The sequence below is a fragment of the Heloderma suspectum genome, chromosome 4, assembly GCF_057233095.1.
Source record: "Heloderma suspectum isolate Gila_16-S chromosome 4, 16-S_ref, whole genome shotgun sequence".
NCBI lineage: Eukaryota > Metazoa > Chordata > Lepidosauria > Squamata > Helodermatidae > Heloderma > Heloderma suspectum.
This window is the reverse complement of record NC_139461.1, coordinates 310706237-310724920: the sequence shown is the minus strand read 5'-3', so window position 1 is coordinate 310724920 and position 18684 is coordinate 310706237. Positions and strand designations below refer to the sequence as shown.

Genomic DNA, 18684 nt, shown 5'->3' with positions numbered 1-18684 from the left:
GAGCATCCCTGACAAATGGCTGTCCAGCCTCGTCTTGAAGGCCTCCAGTGTGGGAGAGCCCACCACCTCCCCAGGTAATTGGTTCCATTGTCGTATTGCTCTTACAGTCAGGAAGTTTTTCCTGATGTTCAGCCGGAAATAGATGCAGTCCTTGAGTGCATCTATTTCCTCTGTGACATGGAGGATGGATGTCTCGTAACTATGAGATACCCAATTAGTCCTTTAAAAAACGAGGCAACTTATTCAAGCAGAAAAGGCAGCAACAAGGGTTAAAGACAAGATTTTTAATTAACTCCCCTTTTGCATTCATGGCAAAACAATCAACAGCCACCACTTGAAAAGAACTTAACCTTTATTGAAAAAACAAACACACACCCAGGGGATGAATCTGAAATAGGCTGTGCCTATTACAACACTCTCAATTTATTTCCTTTGCTTCTTTGTTGTCAGGGTTTCTGAAAGCTCCTACAGCCGATTCACACAACCTGCTCTCTCCCACCACATTGGCTGATCTTGCAAATGCTCCACACAACTCTGTCCATAGTTGGCTGCAACTGATGTCTGACATTTTCCAGGGATGCGGTGAGTCCCAGTACTGACATAAGCCGCAACACCTGGAAGAACCCAAGAAAGCCCGTGGTGCAAAAAAAATAAATAAAATCAGTCGTCTTCTGGTGGCTACAAGCCTTGCAGGAAAAAAAAAAAATGAAATCTGTCAGCGTCCCCAAAAGGCTTTTAACTAGCTCCTCATGGCAGCATCTCCGTCCGCACTGAAGGATGGCTGGAACAGTGGGAACAAGCCAACTACTCCAGAAGAACCACAGCTAACAGGAGGCCCAAAGTGCCCAGCGTGTTAAAAAGTATTGTGGGGACAGGCTCCAAGGCTGCGCATGCAAGCTGTGTCTTCCAAAGCAGCTTTCTCCAACTTGATGCGCTCCAGGTGTGTTGAGACTACACACCCCATCACTCCCAGCCAGCATAGATGCGTAGTCCAACGCACCTGGAGGGCCCCAGGCTGGGGAAAGCTGACACAGAGGGTGTGACACTGCTCTGCTGTGTAGGCCAGCCTGCTCTTGAGAGTAAAGGGTGCCGTTGTCTCAGCGGCAAGCAGCCAAAGGGCCACCTCCACTCCAAGCCCCTCCACCAGCCAGCCCATGGATTGACAGAGACAGAAACCCTTTGCAGCTGGCTAACTAAGCATCCATAGAGAGGCCTATTAATGTCTCGATTAACCAGGAAGCGGTTGGCAACCCTTCTTGCCGTTGCCTAGCAACTATGGGGGATTTAAGTCTTCCCCAGAGAAGCCCAAACAGTTGCCAGGAAGGAGGAAGAAAAAGGCCACCTGCAATTAAGGGGACAGAGGTTGTGGCAGGAAGAGGGAGGCATTTTGCTTCAGGAGTGGGAGGCAGCTATGGGCAAACTGACCTTGCAGATAGGACATATCCAGTGTATTTTGCTTGTTCATTTTAGGCACCTGTTCACAGCAACCTGGCATGCAGGCATTTGGGAGGCAAAAATGGAGGGGGACGCTTCACCTGTTTTTCTGCATGCCAGGCTGTAGTTCAAAAGGGAGAGGGGCAAGGCCAAAGGTAAAAGTCAATCCATCTGGACAAAGAGCACCGGGGAAGTATGTGCGACACTTGGAAAAGGGGAAACTGGACTGACGTTTTCCCTTTCCAAAGTGGTTCCATTCGGCGAACATGTGATGTAAACCCTCAAACGCAAGCACCGCGGCATCACGCAACAGGTATATAAACAGCAGTTGGCAACTGGCAGCCCTGGGGCAAAATGCTGTCTCTCAATCAAGCTGTGGGACCTGCAGGAACTCCAGGAGCCATTTTCACCCCCTGTGCCAGACCTCCGCCGGCCACACTGGGTAGAAAAAAAGTTTCAAAAAAGCACTGGTTTGGCACCGAGATTCAGCGGCAAACCACTTCGCTTGTGAGGAAGGTAGACTCAGATCTCCATAGCAGCTAAAGAAGCTGAATCTGTCCACTGTAGCACTCCAAACCACTATGGAATGCCACTTGTTTGTAATTAAAAAAAAAGAAAAGATTTAGGGCATGGCGGGGGCCGCACTGGGGGGTGGCAGGGGGCCCATGAGGCCTGCAGGCCAGGGGTTGCCCACTTTACATGGTCACCAGCTCCCATATTCCTCCCAATTCTTATCTGTGCCCGCGGTTGCTATTTCAGCTTCCTCAGTCAGCTCCATGCTTTCATGAGTGGGCCGCCTAGCAAGAGAAGAAACTGAGGCTGCCAGGTTGCAAGGTAGCCAGGAATTCAAGGCAGCAGCCATAAAACAGAAAGAGATGAGGCCTCAGAGTAACGGGTTGATGGGGCAATGATTTAGTGACAAGTTGGGAACATGGCCTTTCGGGGGCGGCGCTTCTGACTGGTCCACCCCCCCTCCTCATTTGGCTTCTGACTGGGTCAATGGGCAGTTGAGCTCCCACCCACTGCTGCTCATACAAAATTCAAGAACAGAATGCTTCCATTTCCACATTGCCACACAAAAACACACCAGCCGATCTCAGAGTGCGGCAATCTCACTGAATGGGCACGTGCAATTTCAAAGTGCCTGGGAAGCCAAAATAATGCATGGTGGAAAGACCCGGGGTGCGGGGGAGAGAAAGACGAGGGAGAAAAATGTATCTGGACACTGCTTGCTCTTCTGGTTTATATGCTGAGAAACCAAAGCCAGTTGGCAGAACCAGGAAAGAACCTCACTGCTGAGAAGACGGAAACCCACCAAAGCCTGTGCCCCAAATGTTTGTGGGTAAGAGACGAGTGTAGGTCACCCAAGAGCAGAGGAGGCGAACTTTGGCAGCTCACATAAACATATCGTCGTAGTTGGGTGGTGGAAGATGGTCGGGGTTGGGCCTGAAAGGTGAATGGAAAACATTAAGTATACTTCTCTGTATTTTAGGATTAATGAATCCTAGAACATATACCACACAATAGCTTCAGTAGCACATAACGCTAAGCTACAGTTTTATGTTAACCATGGTTTGTTTCCGTAGCCATGAATAATCTTGAAGACGAACAAACAAACTGTGGATTGTTTCCCCTGTTTCTGGTTAGTTTCTCTCCCGCCCATTTTGCCAGACTTCACAGCACTTTCGCTTTCAGGCTGCTCTTCCTGGGCGCCTTTGTTTCAGGGCAGACAGCAGTGCTAACAAGCCAGGGATAAGACACCGGTCTGGGTTTGGACATCACAACAAGCCCTGCTTTAACCAAGCCAGGCTTTGTAAGCCAACAACAAACCATGGTTTGTTTGCAGGGATGGGTTCAGGCACAACGACAAGCCAGATTTCAACAAACCACACCATGGCTTAGCGTTATGTGCAAACCAGGCCACTGTGTCAGCTTTCCTAACTACCAACAGAGGTGAGAGCAACTGATTTTTAACATGCGAAACTGTGCTTGACTTTTACAGAGCTAGTAAGTGGTAGTGGAGAGGGAGACTAGTGATGTCCCTGAAGCTAGTGATGGCCCTGAAGCTCAGAATTAGGGGGGTTGCAAACGAACTTCCTTAGTCTGAAACCCCTCGAGTCCATTACAAGCCAGGGCCAAACCCCCTCTGAAGTGCAGGCCCAGCTCTTAAGGGACCCAGCCTATATCCCACCCAAAGTTAGAAAGTGGCTGCAGCAGAAAGGCCTCTTTGTGGAGCCTCTGTTAGGCCTTCGGTGCTGCTATGGCACTTCCTGGCCACAAGGATCCATGGGAGATGTAGTTTATTTACTTATTTACAATATTTATCTACTGCTCCACATCAAAAGATTTCAGAGCGGTGAACAGCAAGATAAAATAATAAAACACCAGGTTAAAACAATTAAAACATTTTAAAAGAAACAAGTTCCGATAAGACCAAATTTAATAAACTGTGGCTGGTCACTCAAGGAAGGCTTCCCGAAATAACAATGTCTTCAGGAGGCACTGGAAGCAACACAACGTTGGCACTTGCCTGACCTCCAAAGGCAGGGAGTTCCACAGGAAGGGGGCCACCACACTGAAGGCTCTTTTCCAGGTGGATGCCAACCAGGCCATAGTTCCCATGGATTCCAACAACCCTACTAGGGAATTACTTCGCCCATGTATCATTATGTCTGGGATGCTCCAGCAAAAGCTGATGAAGACCTCAGAATGGAGCCTCCTCATGGCAAGGAAGGTGAAAAGGAAGGGGGCAGCAGGAAGCCCTCAAGGCTCTGCCACACAACTAATGATATCACTGGGCACGTGATGTGGCTTTTGCCCAGCCAAACTTAAACATGCGTCCTTTGGGCTAGAGAGGAACTAAGCCCAGATTGACTCACTAGAGCCATGCCCGTTCCGAGGTGAACCCAGTGGGAGTTTGCCCATCAGTAGGGCTACAATGAGGCTCATTTAGAAGGGACCCCTTTACTGGATGGCGCTTTTGACTGAGCACCTCCCGTCCCCTACCTTTGGCTTCAAATTGGATCGGTGGCCAATACAGTTCCCACCCTCTGCAAACCGAATTTGCAAATATTAAAGGCCTCTGACTCTCATGTGAAAGCTCATAAGTAATAGACACTGATTTACTTCTTTGGTGTCCTCAACCAATGGAAGCTCATCCAAAATTCACCTTCTTTCCTGACTGTTCCCATGCTCTACTGCAGCCTTCCCCAACCTGGTGCCCTCCAGATGTGTTGAACGACAACTCCCACCATGCCCCAGCCAGCATGGCTGGCTGGGGCATGGTGGGAGTTGTCGTTCAACACATCTGGAGGGCACCAGGTTGGGGAAGGCTGAGCTACGAGGCCTATAACCAAACCTAAGCACATGTAACTGAAACAGCAGCATATTCTTTCCTTGTTTACCCCTGCCTCCAATTCCCTTCCCCATCCTCCGTGGTCTCCCCTGTGTTGAATTTTAGGTTGTAAAACTCCTTGGGGCCCCAGGCTCTATCCTCCTGAGCTCTGCAAAACGTCATGCAACATCCAATGGTGCTACAGAAATCGATAGCAGCACACTTGCGCCACTCCCTTTCATGCCACAGACTCCTTCCACAGGATCCCTTTTATTCCACTGACACAGAACAGACTCCTGGTGGATTGTGTCCCTTTGTTAATCAGAGAAAATGGGGGTGGGGTGGGGTTGGGTTCCTTTGATTTTCCACCCCAGGCACTAGAATGTTTTGACCACAACAATTTGAAACCCCGACTTCTGACCGCGTGTCCCCAATACTCACCCACTGCGGCTGGCCCCAGGGGGTCCAAAGGGGTCAAATCTGGCACCCGGAGGAACAGATCCAGGAGGAAGCCTATTGGGAAGTCCTGAAGAGGGGTCAATAACAGGATTCCGAAATCCTGACCGAAGTGGATCCAAGATCATCCCTCCTCTTCGGCCCCTAAGAGCAATAAAAAGGAAATGTGAACACCAAACAGATTTGGGCCAATAACTGGGTGCACATTTGTCCTCGATCGTTGCCTCTGGGTTACAGGATTTGTGCTTCCCCAGCATGAGGTCCGATTTACGGCAGAGTCTCATTTTGGCACAATGGGCCTTTTCTGACACTTAAGATATGCCGATGAGACCTTGCTGCAGATTCCATCCGAGGGTGGGGGGAGCCATTAGCCCACGCCAGGAGTGGGGTCTTTCCTGCAGAAGCCCAAGACTCATGGAACTTCCTGCCTAGGGAAACGCATGCAACCTCCACGCCGGCTTCTGAAGACGACGTTGTTGTTTTCAGCCAGCCTTTGGGAATTCACCTGCACGCTGCCCCGTTTCATTCTGATCGTTGTTTTCAACTTGCACTGTATCCTTTATTGTTGGTTTTTTTTTTCATTTTAATTGTGGCAAATCGCTAGGGAAGTTTGGTGAATAAGGGCACAGGAATATTTTCAATAAAGAAAAAAAACGGTGCCACGTGTAAACACTCAAAGCTCCACTTTAGTTCATTGCTCTCAAAGGCTTCACCAACGTAAGCACAAGATGATGCAGATATCAATGGATCTTCTGAAGTTTGTTTCAAGAATGGCTTTGGGCATGTTTACACAGGAATGCCCCCCCCCCCCCGCTCCTTCGGGATTCGTGTTACACCTGCATGGGTAACAGCACTAAGATGATACGGGAAGATGTTTCACATCCCATCTATGACCTTCTGTGTATATGTAGCTTGAGATTCCACACACTGGGCTTGGGAATATAGGAAACCCAATCTGAAACTTGGAAATGACACCAAAAGCAGCAGCAGAAGGCAATCCTTCTCTCTCTTCTATAATACTAGAACTCTGGGCTGACAGCCAGTTCAGGACCGGGAAAAGGGCTTCCTTCCAGGACGTGCAGCTCTCTTATGGACCACAAGATGTCCCATTAGCTTGAATGGGTGAGACCGAGGGTCCTGAGCCTCTTTCAGCCCCAGGGCCAAATTCCATTGCGGAAAAGTTCTTGTGGGCTGCATTCCAGCTGTGGGCGGGCCTGAAGACCAAAGGGCGTGGGGGCCAGAGGCAAAAATACTGGTATGTTTTAGCTGAAAGGGTAGCTTCTCACATCCCTAATGGTTAACTGCAGTGGACAGATGACTTCTGGAGGGACAGGTCTAGCTCAGGGGTTGGCAACCTTTTCAGGCTGTAGGCGCATTTGGCAATTAAAAAAACTGTCCTGGGCACCATCACAAATGGCTGCCACAAGAGGCATGGCCAAGGACATGTACTCAGTCTTTTGGGCAGGTTACAAGGCAGAGGTGAAGGCTGAGCCTCAGCGCACTAAAGAACCCACAGTTTTCAACACCAACAGAGCAATCCCAGCTGCCAGTAAGAAAATGTGCCTTTTTTTAGTGGGAGGGGGGTGCCCAGAAAGGTGTCTGGGGACACACTGGTGCCCAGAACCACCATGTTGCTAACCCTGGTCTAACCATTAGACCAGCCTTCCCAACCTGGTGCCTTCCAGATGTGTTGGACTACAACTCCCAGAATCCCCCAGCTACGCATCAGATTGGGGAAGGTTCTGCTAGACCTATCCCTCCCAAAGTGGTCTATCAACAGCAATTAGCCAGCAGGGATGTGGGAAGCCAGACCCTTTACTTCTGCAGATGTTTCTTTGATTCCCCATCCTCTTGGGAGAAAGCCCACAAAGGCTGGTGAGCGCATGCTGAATAGCTGCCATAGTTGTGGATTTGAGTGCGCATCCTACAGGGAGCACATGGGAACATATGAAACTGCCTTACACTGGGTCAGCGCCTTGGTCCATCTAGCCCAATATGGTCGACACTGACTGGCAGCAGCAGCCCTCCAGGGTTTCAGGCAGGATTCCTTTCTAGCCCTACCTGAAGATGCCGGGGATCGAACCTGGGACCTTCTACAGGCAAAGGAGGGGCTCTATTGCACCGATCAACTTGTGCAGCTGGATGTCCTTTTAGGCTCCGTCTTGCCCTGCTCAGCCTAGCTGGTGCACGTGCTTGGACACCAACTCTTATCCCTTTTATATTATTGTACTTACAGGGCTAGTTCACTTTGCTGGTCTTGTGACTGTAATAAGCTATTACTAGTATCTGGGCAGCTAGCCAGCAATCAAGCTAGCCCACCACCAGCCCCAAAGTAAATCAGATAGAATTAGGACATAAGGAAAATTTGGGGTAATTGCCCACAACAGCGGAACACCAGTGTCTGCACTGGAAACTGAAGCCCGCCAGTTACTGTGGCGTTCCTTGCCAGGACAGCTAATATGACCCGCATGTTCAGAATTGGGCTATCGCAGCATATCAGGCTCTGGGGACGTGCAGGGAGGGGCCGGTGCCTGCCTCCTTTGCTTGCCTTGCTTCTAGAGACACCTGGTTGGCTGCCTCAGGAAACACAAGGCTGGTTCAGAGAAGCTTTGCTCTGATCCAGCCAGGCTCTTCTCAAACAGCCTTAAGGCACAACTGGACAATACTCTGCCTAGGGCCAACAAAATGTGCAAGACTTCAAGTTCTGCAGACCTCTTCATCAGGCTAGGTCAGTCTTCCCCAACCTGCTGCTCTTCAGATGCAAGTGCCTACCAAAATAAAACCTTTTCAGAGCCGAACTGAAAGGCAGGCCGGAAGTGATTTTGGTCATAGTTCCCTCAATGGGGATGTGAGCTTGTGTATGAACTGTATTTTAAAAATGCCCTTTAGGACAGGGACTGCTTACCCAAAGGGGTCCAGATCATCTCCACCAACAGCAAAGGGTCCCATGGGGTCCGGCCTGAAACAGAAGGCATTTTCATTCCGACGCTGGTCAACTGCTCTGAGCAAGGCTTCACTTAACACCAGGGCCCAGCCTCGGAACATGCAAAGCAATGATAAAGCTCAGGGAGCATCCCTGAGCATGCATGGGGCACCACGCTAGTCCTCATCGAGGCTGGCCCCCAAGGTTCCGTGCCATGCGATGCCAGAGCTGAGCCCCAGCAGCCTCTGCTGCACCGCAAGGGACTCACCAGTTGGGTTGCCGGCTGCCATGAGGCTGCCGAGGTGGGATCCACAGGGGGTCATGGTCAGGGGGGTTGGGCGGGGAGGGGTTCCTCTCACGCTTGGGCTCCTCCTTGGCGCTGGCCCGCTCTTTGGTTGCTTCGAAGGGAGAGATGATGTGGTGAACGACTTGTGTCTGCAGCTCCTCTGTGTTCTGGTACACCCTGTCAGGGGACAGCCAAGGGAGCCTCCTTGAAACAGACCATGACCTCTGACAGAGCAAGCGGGACAGAGCCGTTAAGTGGCATCTGTGCCAGGCTCAGAGTGCAAGCCAGCTTTGGTCACAAACTGACACCCTCCCTATGTCTCAAACGACAACTCCCATCACCCTGGACCACTGGCCATATTGTCTGGGGCTGATGGGCTTATCACCCAAAACATCTGGAGGGGACCAGGCTGGGCGAGGCTGATGAAAGCCATCTCCACTCATTCCACTCTGCTCTTTCAGTCCTATGCCTACCGCAGACAATCTTGTCAAATGTAAAGAAGGCAAAAGGCCCCTCTATTATTTATGATTAACATTTGTATACCACCCTTACCTGCTAAAAAGCCATCAAGGTGGTATACAACAATTTAAAGCAACAGAGCCCTAAAACAATAAGACCAAGAACATTTAAACAATAAAAACATTAAAACATTTGAAGTACACAGTTTAAAAGGCCAAATGGAGTGTCTAAGCAGCTCCACTGCCCTGTCCCTGGTGTGGTCTTGCCCCTAGTCTACTCAGGCAGAGTCCCGGCTCTGTGTTCTGTTTTTGACTGGGGCAGGGACCTGCCAAACCTGCACCAATCCAGGCCTCCATGTGCTCCAAGGAAAGTGGCAAGGAGGTGCTTTCAGAAGAGTTGATGGAGGTGGCTCGGGAAAAGGAGGCAATTTAAAGCCTTCAGGGGAAAGCAGAAGAATCCCCACCCAGTATAGATACCAGATATTTATTTAGGTCCTGCAGTGTGCTGAGTTCGCTGAAGCTACGATCCTAGGTCCAGAACAGCCCAGCTCAAAGCCCAAGTTATGGGTCCAAATACGCAGTGTAATAAAGTCCTCGAGTGTAAGTGTGTACACAAGCACATGCTTTACTCTCAGCAACACCAATTAAAATTGGTCCCCACCACTTAATCCCAACGCATGCTTGCTTGGGCCTACACGTTACCGGGCCGATCCATGCATGCCTACTTGGGCATGCAGCCCACTGGGTTGAGAGGGACTCGCTCCTTGGTGACTGTGTTTAGAGTGCAGCCCAAAGACGCAATCCTATGGGATGTGCCCTGGCTACGCGTAAGCCTCCGAACTCAGAGGCTTACAAGCATCCCGTTCCACCCAGGAGGCGCAGCACACCTCTTGCTCTGCCTTTCACCTGTTGAGCAGAGGCTTCTGGGAGGGAAGGGAAGGCGGGAGGGGCGGCCGCAGGATTCCTCGTGTGGCTGCAGCCCCGGTCTCCTCCCCTCCCTGGGAACACCTCCTTTCCCCCCTCTCCGCACGACGTCTTGTGAGCCCAGAGAGGTGGCCGATGCGGTTCTCTCCGTGCCATCTACGAGGGGGCTGGGACAGGGAGTGCTGCTTCCTGGCTCCTAGTTTGGAGGCCTGTCTATGATCGTGGAGCCAGGAAACCGGACAATCCTATCCTTAACCCTCAGCACCTCCAGTTAAAAGCCCTCACCACCTTTTAATTGGAGGTGCTGAGGGTTAAGGGCATCCTAGGGATTGTTCTTGTTGTGGCCATTATGCTATATACTGTGTTGCTGCAATGAAGAATGAAGAAGAAAAGCTAGGAAGCTGCAAGGCTGTGCATTTCTACAAGGCCAAATCCCACCTCTGCCCAACGTCAAGGTTGTTCCTTCCACTGCCTTGCCCCGGTGCACCTCAAGTGGATGTGCAGCGTGCTCAGCACCCACATTACTAATATACGGAATGGTCATTCCTCTATCACAACATCCACAATGGGATGTCCAACAACTCTTGAGTTCCAATCATTCTTGGGCACCAGAAAAGTTTTTTGGTTCTAGCCGATTTATTAGTGGGCCAGTGTGTAGAACAGCCACTGAATTTCACTCCCCGACAATCACAGCTTTCATTAAAACGAAAGGGTAAGTTTCTAGTCCTTATGGCTACCACAGACATGCTTGGGAGCGTGCAGTTAATATGTGGCAAAACCGCCAAAGTTGGAAGAACTGGTGAGCAAGATGTCCACTGGGCAGGGCCTCAGCCTAACTCCTTGCCCCTCCCCATGATTGGCAAAACCAGAATAAATTGTGCAGCATAAATTGTGCAAATTTGCTTCATCTGCATAAATTATACACCCAGCAGAAATCTTGATGCAGAACTTGTGTTACCTTGACGCAGTTACCCCAAGATGGTGCATACACAACCCTGGCTATAGCCTAGAATAGCCATAAGAGTGGGGCAAAGGAGGGAAGAGGGACTCAGCTATGAATTCGGCAGCCAAATCAAGGCGGGGCTGGAGGAGCAGGCAAGGAGAGGTTCTGCTGAAAGCGAGGCACTCAGAAGAGGAAAGGTTGTAGATTAATCGGGGGATCAACAAGTTATTCTGTATGCAGAAAATGGCCCCATAGCACAGCCTGAAGGCACCTGATCCAGTGTCACCTCTGAAGCTACATGGGAACCTGTATGTAGCTATGAAGCTACATAGACCTGGCTAGTACATTGGAAAGGGACCATAGCTCAGTGGCAAAATGCAGGTCTCAGGTTCAATCCCCGCGTTCTCCTGTTATAAGGCACCTCAGATGGGAGGGCTTTCCTAGAAGCATTTGGCCGGCTGCAATCGAAAACAAAGCGTGGGTATGTGTGTATACCAGCCTTCCCCAATCTGGTGTCCTCCAGATGTGTTGGGCTGCACCTCCCATCATTCTCAGCCAGCAGGGCCATTGGGGATGATGGGAGTTGCAGTCCAAGACATCTGGCGGGTACCAGGTCGGTGTATCTTTGGTCTGGTCCCGGGGAGCTCTTCTTGGCTTAAGTTGCCACGGCCGTGGCGCCCTTCCAAGGGCACATTCACACAGTGACATCACACCTCGTAGGTGTACACCTACGATGCCGGAGAAAGGAACTGCAGTTACTTGTCAAAATCAGCCAGGTGTTCCGGGTTGATGTAGTCGGTCACTTTCAAGGTCAAATCTGCCACTTTCTGTGACTTGGGATCCTGAAGGGGGAAGGAAAGAGACAGTGCTGAGTTGGGGACCCATCCAGATGTGGAGAACAGGCCCATCTACTGGTGAGCGGGGAGGGGGGGCAGATTTAAGGCGGTTCCAGGGAGCAAGCCTGACAGGAAGTCAGACCCCCCCGCCCTTGAAATCACTAGGTGAGGAAAACTAAACTAGAGTACTATTTAGCTGCCTTGAGTGCCATTTTTGGGTAGAAAGGCAGGATACAAATAAATAAATAAGTGAACTCTGCCCATGAACAGAGACAGCTTCCTTTAATGATTCTTGGATGGAAGGTTTGATCCCAGTCAATAAAGAAGGGCTCTCTAGTGCTCAATTAATGCAACTGAATGAAACAGGGAAAAGGAGAAGGCAAGCCGGACGAGGTGCAAGGATGAGAGCTGGGCAGGGAACATAACTCAGCGGAAGAGAAAACGCTCTGGATGTAAATGGTCCGAGGCGCCGTCCCCGGCATCTCTGGGTATGTTTTTTTTTTTAAAGGTTGAGGTCGCAGGAGATGGGGAAAGACCCTTCTCTGCCAGAGACCCAGGAGAGCTGCCGCCTGTTGAAGACAACACGGGACTGGACGGACAAATCGTCTGATGGGGTATACAGCTGTTTCCTGCAGGATGTTGAGGGGTGCAATACGCAAGGGCCGAATTCCGTTTTGGAGAAGCTCTTGGGGGCTGCATCCAGTGGTGGGTGGGACTGAAGGCAAAGGGGGTGGGCCAGAAATCCCAAAAAGGACCAGCACATTTTAGCTTAAGGGTGCAACGCTACGCACGTTTAGACAGGAAAAAGTCCTACAACTCCCAGCATTCCCCAGCCAGCTATGCTGGGAGCTGTAGGACTTTTTTTCTGTCTAAACATGCATAGGGTTGGGCGTTAAAGCTCTTTACTGCTAGTAAATAGGACGGACTTTTCAGCCTTTTAGAATGGGGGGCGGGGGGGCGAGGAATGTGCAAAGCCAGGGCACCACCAAATGACTGGCAGGCGGGGAAAGGGAGTGTGGCCCTTTGGGGAACTCTGGAGAACTGGATTTGGCCCCCAGATCAGGGATTCAACATCCCTGCTTTATTGGCTCTTTCCCTGGCAAAAAGAGACTCCCTACCAGGGGCAGTTACCCTGGCCAACACGGGTCACCGCACACAACGGACAAAGCCAGGACACCTGCTTAGCCTCAAGCTGGTGGGGACTCTTGGAAGCAGAGGGCGGCCTGCACGGACAGCAGCAGACCTGTGTGAAGGGCAGGCGGAGGATTGCGCATGCTGGCCTGTGTGAAATGTGAGGGGTCCTGCGGTAGCACCTTTCTCTTGAGAGGGAGTGGCTGGTCCTGCCCTCCCCACACGTGGCCGATCTGCCCTCCTGGAAACTCCCAGGGGCGAGCAACCCCACAGCAATGACAGGCCCATGTTGCTGGACCCTGCAGCCTCCTGGACCCCCAGACGGGGGCAAGTTGGGGGGGCAGACAAAAGAGAAGGGGCAGGTCTCTTTCCCCCTCTGGCCCACCTCCTCCGTACAGCGCAAGTGACGCAAATCGCACTCGCTTTTGGAGTACTTTACTGGCTAGGGATGATGGGATCCGTAGTCCAACACATCTGGACGGCATGAGGCTGGGAAAGGCTTGAACAAACCATATAAGGCTAGATCAGGGATAGGTGACAAGATGGACAACTCCCATCATCCCCGACCACTGGCCATGCTTGATCGGGCTGATGGGAGTTATTGTTCCACACATCTAGAAGGTGAGACAGGCCAATGGTCTGACTTGGTGGAAGTTGGCTTCATATGTCCACGGCCATCCGCGTCCTCCTCCCTGCACCGTGGCCATTGCAGGTAAACATTCCGGCAAGAAGGAGGTTACCGGCAGCCACGGCTAGGGATGGACCGATTGTGTGGAATCCGCCCCATCTGCATTCTGTGGAGTGTCAGGCGCTTTTCGTGCCGTCATCTGCCCATCGTCGGAATTGGATTTTTTTTGTTTCCGAATTTACGCAAAATCGCTTTTGCATGAATGCACAATTTTGCACATGTGAAAATGCACAAATCCCCCCCAAATAAGCATTTTCACACTTTACCCTATGAGGGAAATGTGCATTTTTGGCCAGGTTTTTTTTATTTTGCATATTATTTATTTTGCTATGATGAAATTTGTGCAAAATTTGGGAAAGTTAGAAAATCCGCCTGCAAGTCTGCAGAATCCGCCTAAGAGGGGAAAGCCAGTCCGGTCAGATTCACGAACACCCAAACCCATTTGGTTTCGTTGCGGATCTCTCCCCAGCCAAGGCTGGCCTGTTGCTCAAAGCCAGCGTTGGCTCCTGGGACAGAAGCAGACTCACCATCACGTTGAGGATGATGCTACCGTCCATCATGATCCCCTTCAGCAGCAGGTCGTGGGAGTCGTCCTTCAGCCTGTAGCGCAGAGTGTAGAGACCCTTGTCTGCATTCCACCCGGCAGGCAGCATCTCTGACTTCCTCTCGCTGGAGCCCGGCTGTGCAACGACACCCCAGAAGAGCAAGGCCATGTTTTTGCTGGACAGAAGCACTTCAAGCTGTGGGGTGCTGGTGATGGAGGGGGACGCTGCACATTTAAATCCTCCCCCACGCCACAGGGCGGCAGGGAAAAAGGCTTCCCTATGCTACAGATTTATTTGATTTATTTACTTGTTACATTTACAAGCCAGTCATCGTTATATCAAAGCCACCTCTAGGAGTTCGTTGGTGTGTTAGCATTTTAAAAACTGTTTAGAACAACAGGTTTGTTTATTTTGGTTATGGTAAATGGCTGCTTCAGGTGGAAGGAATTAAGTCATTCTTGAATGTAGGAGGGAATGTTGTTTCCCCACTTTTCTTGTATGCAGTTCCCAGTCCCATGGTATGGGTCTCAGATTTTGTACATATAACAATTACTGGTTCCATGTAGGAATTCAAACATCATGTTAATTTAGTTTGAGAAGGGCTGTAATTGTTTATATTTTCTCCCACTGAAGAGGACCAGACTGGCAGAAACGCATTTGGGATATTTAGGTTGTAGACTCGTACAGCCTTGGATTTGGAAATTAGCATGGTGACTTTTATTGGATTTGGTTTTGGAAGAATTGTGGGCAGTCGGGTGTGAATTTACCCAGAGATACGCAGTATTTAATGCAGTGTTTAAGCAGCACAATCACACTAATTTGCTAGAGAGTTGGCAATTTTCATGATTTTAGAGTGGGTTCTCATGGCTGTATTTACAAACGGTGAATTGCTACTAACAGAAGCTAAAACAATGCACAGTAGTTGCTCTTCATACTGTGCACTGCTGCAAGAGAGAAACTTATTTTGCTGCTAGAGAGAAAGGCCTTGGTAAAGGGGAGGGGGGTGAGCAGGCTGTGCATTTTCTGACGCTTTTCTAACTTAGTGGGGCTTGCTCTATAAAATCCTGAGAAAACTGGCCTGTAACCTGTTCTCGTCTGAGAGGAGAAGGTGTACCACCAGCTCAGATAACCAGCCCCAAGGAATGGCTCCTCGTCACTCTCCTGGGAACAAGGGTAACTGAATCAACAGTTAAGAGACGTATACGCTTTCTTTTGCTTTCTCTTGCATCCATTTTCCATCAGTACATCATTCTTTCAACCAAGTGGACGTGAGTCATAGTGGTATCCTTGAACCTGTTGAGAGTGTGGGCCCTGGCCATGCTCCAGTTTAAGACATGACCATGTACAGCCTCTGTATGTGATGTATTCATGGGCATTTTTGAGTGCTAATCAATTGTTTTAATTTTGTGTGTGATTAGTATTTATATTAAATTTTTGTTATATTTTGGGGTATACATAACTCTCCTTCAGCTTGTTCTGTTTTTGTGATTGTAAGTGGTTAAGGCCAGAACTAGTTTATTGGTGTTTATCAAAATTGTTTAAGGGTGCAATTGTATGCATGTTTAGACAGAAAAAGATCCTACAATTCCCAGCATGCCCCAGAGTTGTAGGCCTTCTTTCTGTATAAACATGCATAGGATTGCACCCTAAACCACTCCCACAGCTGCTCCAAGGCCTCCCTCCCTGACTAGCTCAAACAGTCCAAATTAATTTCTTTAGAACTGCAAAATCCCATAGCTGAATGTACCACTTTCTAATTCTTGACATTTGATTAGAGTTCCAATGCATCGTATATACTACACTAGCGGTGACAATCATGTGATAAAGGAGCAGTGCCTTTTTTGTGTATTCCATCTTATTTTTACTTATTTGGAACCTATAAGCCTTTACAATCTTCTAGCCTCTTTTCTATTTAAAAGTAATAATACTCCGGGGGATGTGTTGTTATAATAATTATAAAAGCAACAACACTAACGAGGAGACATCTTTGCTTTTTTCAACAACCACTTCTGCTCCACAGCAACCACGTCAGGGCCTGTATTTACAGTCAGCACAATGAAGTGGTACAGCTTTTGCTGGACTGTACCACTTCAGGCTGCGGGTGAGAGTTGCATGCTTGAATGGGAAACACTTCCAACCCAAACAAACCTAGTTGTGAGGGGAACCCAGCCGAGCTTTTCTGCCCAACGTGCTTCCCACCTATCCCTGTGTGCAGAAAGCTTTTTTGTTGTTGACCATGGGGGCCGTTCAGAGATGATTTAGGGCACAATCCTATGCATGTTTAGACAGAGAAAAGGCCTACCACTCCCAGCATTCCCAGCCAGCATTTCTGTCTAAACATGTACAGGATTGTGCCCTTAAAAGAAATCACCTCTCTGTAGGACCCACCTCTAAAACTGGCCTGACGCTGCCCCATAGTTCTATATATCCTTCCTAAGCCTGGACACAGGAGGCCAGAGCAATGACCCCAGCCCTCCTGTACTCCTCAGCCTTTGACAGTCCTGCATCACGCAGAAATCTAGCAGGTGAAACCTATTTTTCTGGGCAGATGTGATGCACTGACTGGCCAGGGCCAGGGGCTGCGCTCGCTCTCAGGGCCGGCGCCAAGGGTGGGCATGGTGGGGCACCTGCCCAGGGCCCGGCGCCCAGCGGACAAGAACCCCCTGGAGTTGCCCCTCCCGTTCACCATTGCAACCTGCTTGTTCGCCTGCCTGCGGCTTGGCCCAGGCGACAGGGGGGGCAGCGAGGAGCAGGCGGCCCTCAAACAGAGACGGGGGAGGAGCCACGGCGCAGCGGCGGAGCCCCTGCTTCGCACGCGGAGGGCCCCAGGTTCGATCCCCGGCGTCTCCGCGTAGGGCCGGGGCAACTCCTGCCTGAGACCCGGGGAGCCGTCGCTGCCAGTCGGAGTCGACAATACTGGGCTGGATGGGCCCAGTTCCGAGTCCGGCCAAGGCAGCTGCCGATGTTCCGGCCCCATGAGAAAGCGGGGGGGGGGAGGGGGAGCGCCCCTCAAAAACGGGAGAAGCGCCCCGCTGGATCAGCCCGGAGGCCGCCCCGCCCCCCCGATGCCCGGCCGGCCGGCCAGCCGCCTGCGGGGAGCCCCAAGCAGCAGCGCAGCAGCGCGCCCCCGCCATGCCCCAGCGGCTGGTGCGCGCGGGCGTGACGCCGCCCCCGCCGCCGGAGGCAGCCCGCGGCCACCGATGGCCCGGCAGCCCGCCCCGCCCGCGGCGCAGCTGCCCGCGGCAGACGGCGCCCGCTCACCTCGTCGCCGGCGCCCAGGCAGCGGTAGCCGCGCGTGACCAGCTTCCAGTGCAGGTAGCAGAGCAGCGCGTCCTGCGGGCAGGAGACGTCCGCCGCCGCCGAGTGGTAGAGCAGCTCCAGCCCGGCCATGGCGCCGCCGCCGCCTGCAAAGCGCGCGGGGGGGGGGTCAGGCCGGCCGTGGCGCGTCGCGCGGCCCGGCGCTTCCTCGGCGCGGCCCTCGCTGCGCAGCAGAAGCGCGGCGGGGCGGCGCGGGGCGCGGCCGCCGCTCGCGCCTCCTCCTCCGGGGGCGGAGCGCGCGCGCCTCGCCTCGCCTCGCCTCGCCTGGCCCGGCCCGGCCCCGGGCGGGCCGGGCTCCGGCTGCCCCCTCCCAGCCAGCGGGCCGGCGGGGGCCGCAGGGGGCCGGCGCCCCGAAGCCGCCCGGGGCGCCTGCGAGGCCAGCGGGGCGCGCGGCGCGAGCGGCTGTCCGGCGAGCCGCGCGGGGGCCCCTTGGGGCGCGGCGGAGGCGGACGCAGCCCCGGAGGAGCGAAGGGCCCCCTGCGTCTCCCGGCGGGGAAGCGCCCGCAACGCCCGCGCTGCCCCAGCCGGCCGCGCTGGCCGGGGCAGCCCGGGGGCTGTTTGTCCCCTGGCCGGGGCAGCCCGGGCGCTGTTTTTTCCCCTGGCCGGGGCAGCCCGGGGGCCGTGGGGCTTTTTCTGTCGTCTTGTGTCTCACACCAAGCAGTCGGTGGGATGTTTTTTTAATGGCAGTTTCGCTTTCCTTTTCTTTCCTTGTTCAGGACAAGGGGATTTGAAGGGAGGTGCACATAAGGAGAACATGAGGAGTGCCTCATTTCAGAATATCCCCCGATAGTAGATCTCCAAAGAACCCACAGATCAAGATAAAATACAAATAAATAAAGGGAGCGGGAATTCTGGAAGCAGTGCAGATAGAATTACATCCCCTCCCCCCTAAGGTTTTCAGGAAACTGCAAGCTGTAAAATCACTGGGTTCACCCTCTGATTTCCGTGTTAATGCACAGTGCAATCTGTAAATGCACTACTCAGAAGTAAGCCTTATGGTGTTCAATGAGATATGGTTCCAGGTTAGTGTGTATAGTGGGGGTGGGCAATTTATGGCTTTCCAGATTTTTTGCCCTGTAACTCCGTCACTATTGGCTATGCTGGCTAGGGCTGATGGGGGAGTTCTAGGCCAAAACATCTGGAGGGCCACAAGTTGTGGTGAATAGGATTGTGGCCGAACTAGCAGTCGCCAGGTCCAGATTAACTAGCAAAGCTGCAATCCAGTACACATTTACCTATGAGTGGATCCCATTAAACTTTATGGGTTTTACTTCTGAGTAGACATGTGTAGGAGTACAGCTAGCGAACCCGGATGCTGAAGTTTCTAATAAAAATGGTGCTCATAATCAGCACCTAGCACAATATTAGGGGCTTTCTGTTACTTATTTGGTTGTTTCCCTGATGTGTC

At 51.7% G+C, this 18684-nt stretch overlaps 1 protein-coding gene across 1 annotated transcript; it reads right to left on the bottom strand.

Moving 5' to 3' along the window:
• Positions 1 to 334: 334 nt before the first annotated feature.
• On the bottom strand, positions 335 to 17495 carry PSMF1 (proteasome inhibitor subunit 1). Its single transcript, XM_084854512.1, has 7 exons — positions 17220 to 17495; positions 13941 to 14093; positions 11518 to 11600; positions 8416 to 8610; positions 8130 to 8183; positions 5210 to 5368; positions 335 to 2880 (listed from the first exon to the last, which is right to left on the bottom strand). Exons 1-7 carry the CDS (start codon positions 17346 to 17348, stop codon positions 2829 to 2831), a joined length of 825 nt encoding a protein of 274 aa, XP_084710638.1. The 5' UTR covers positions 17349 to 17495; the 3' UTR covers positions 335 to 2828.
• Between the last annotated feature and the right edge of the window lie 1189 nt (positions 17496 to 18684).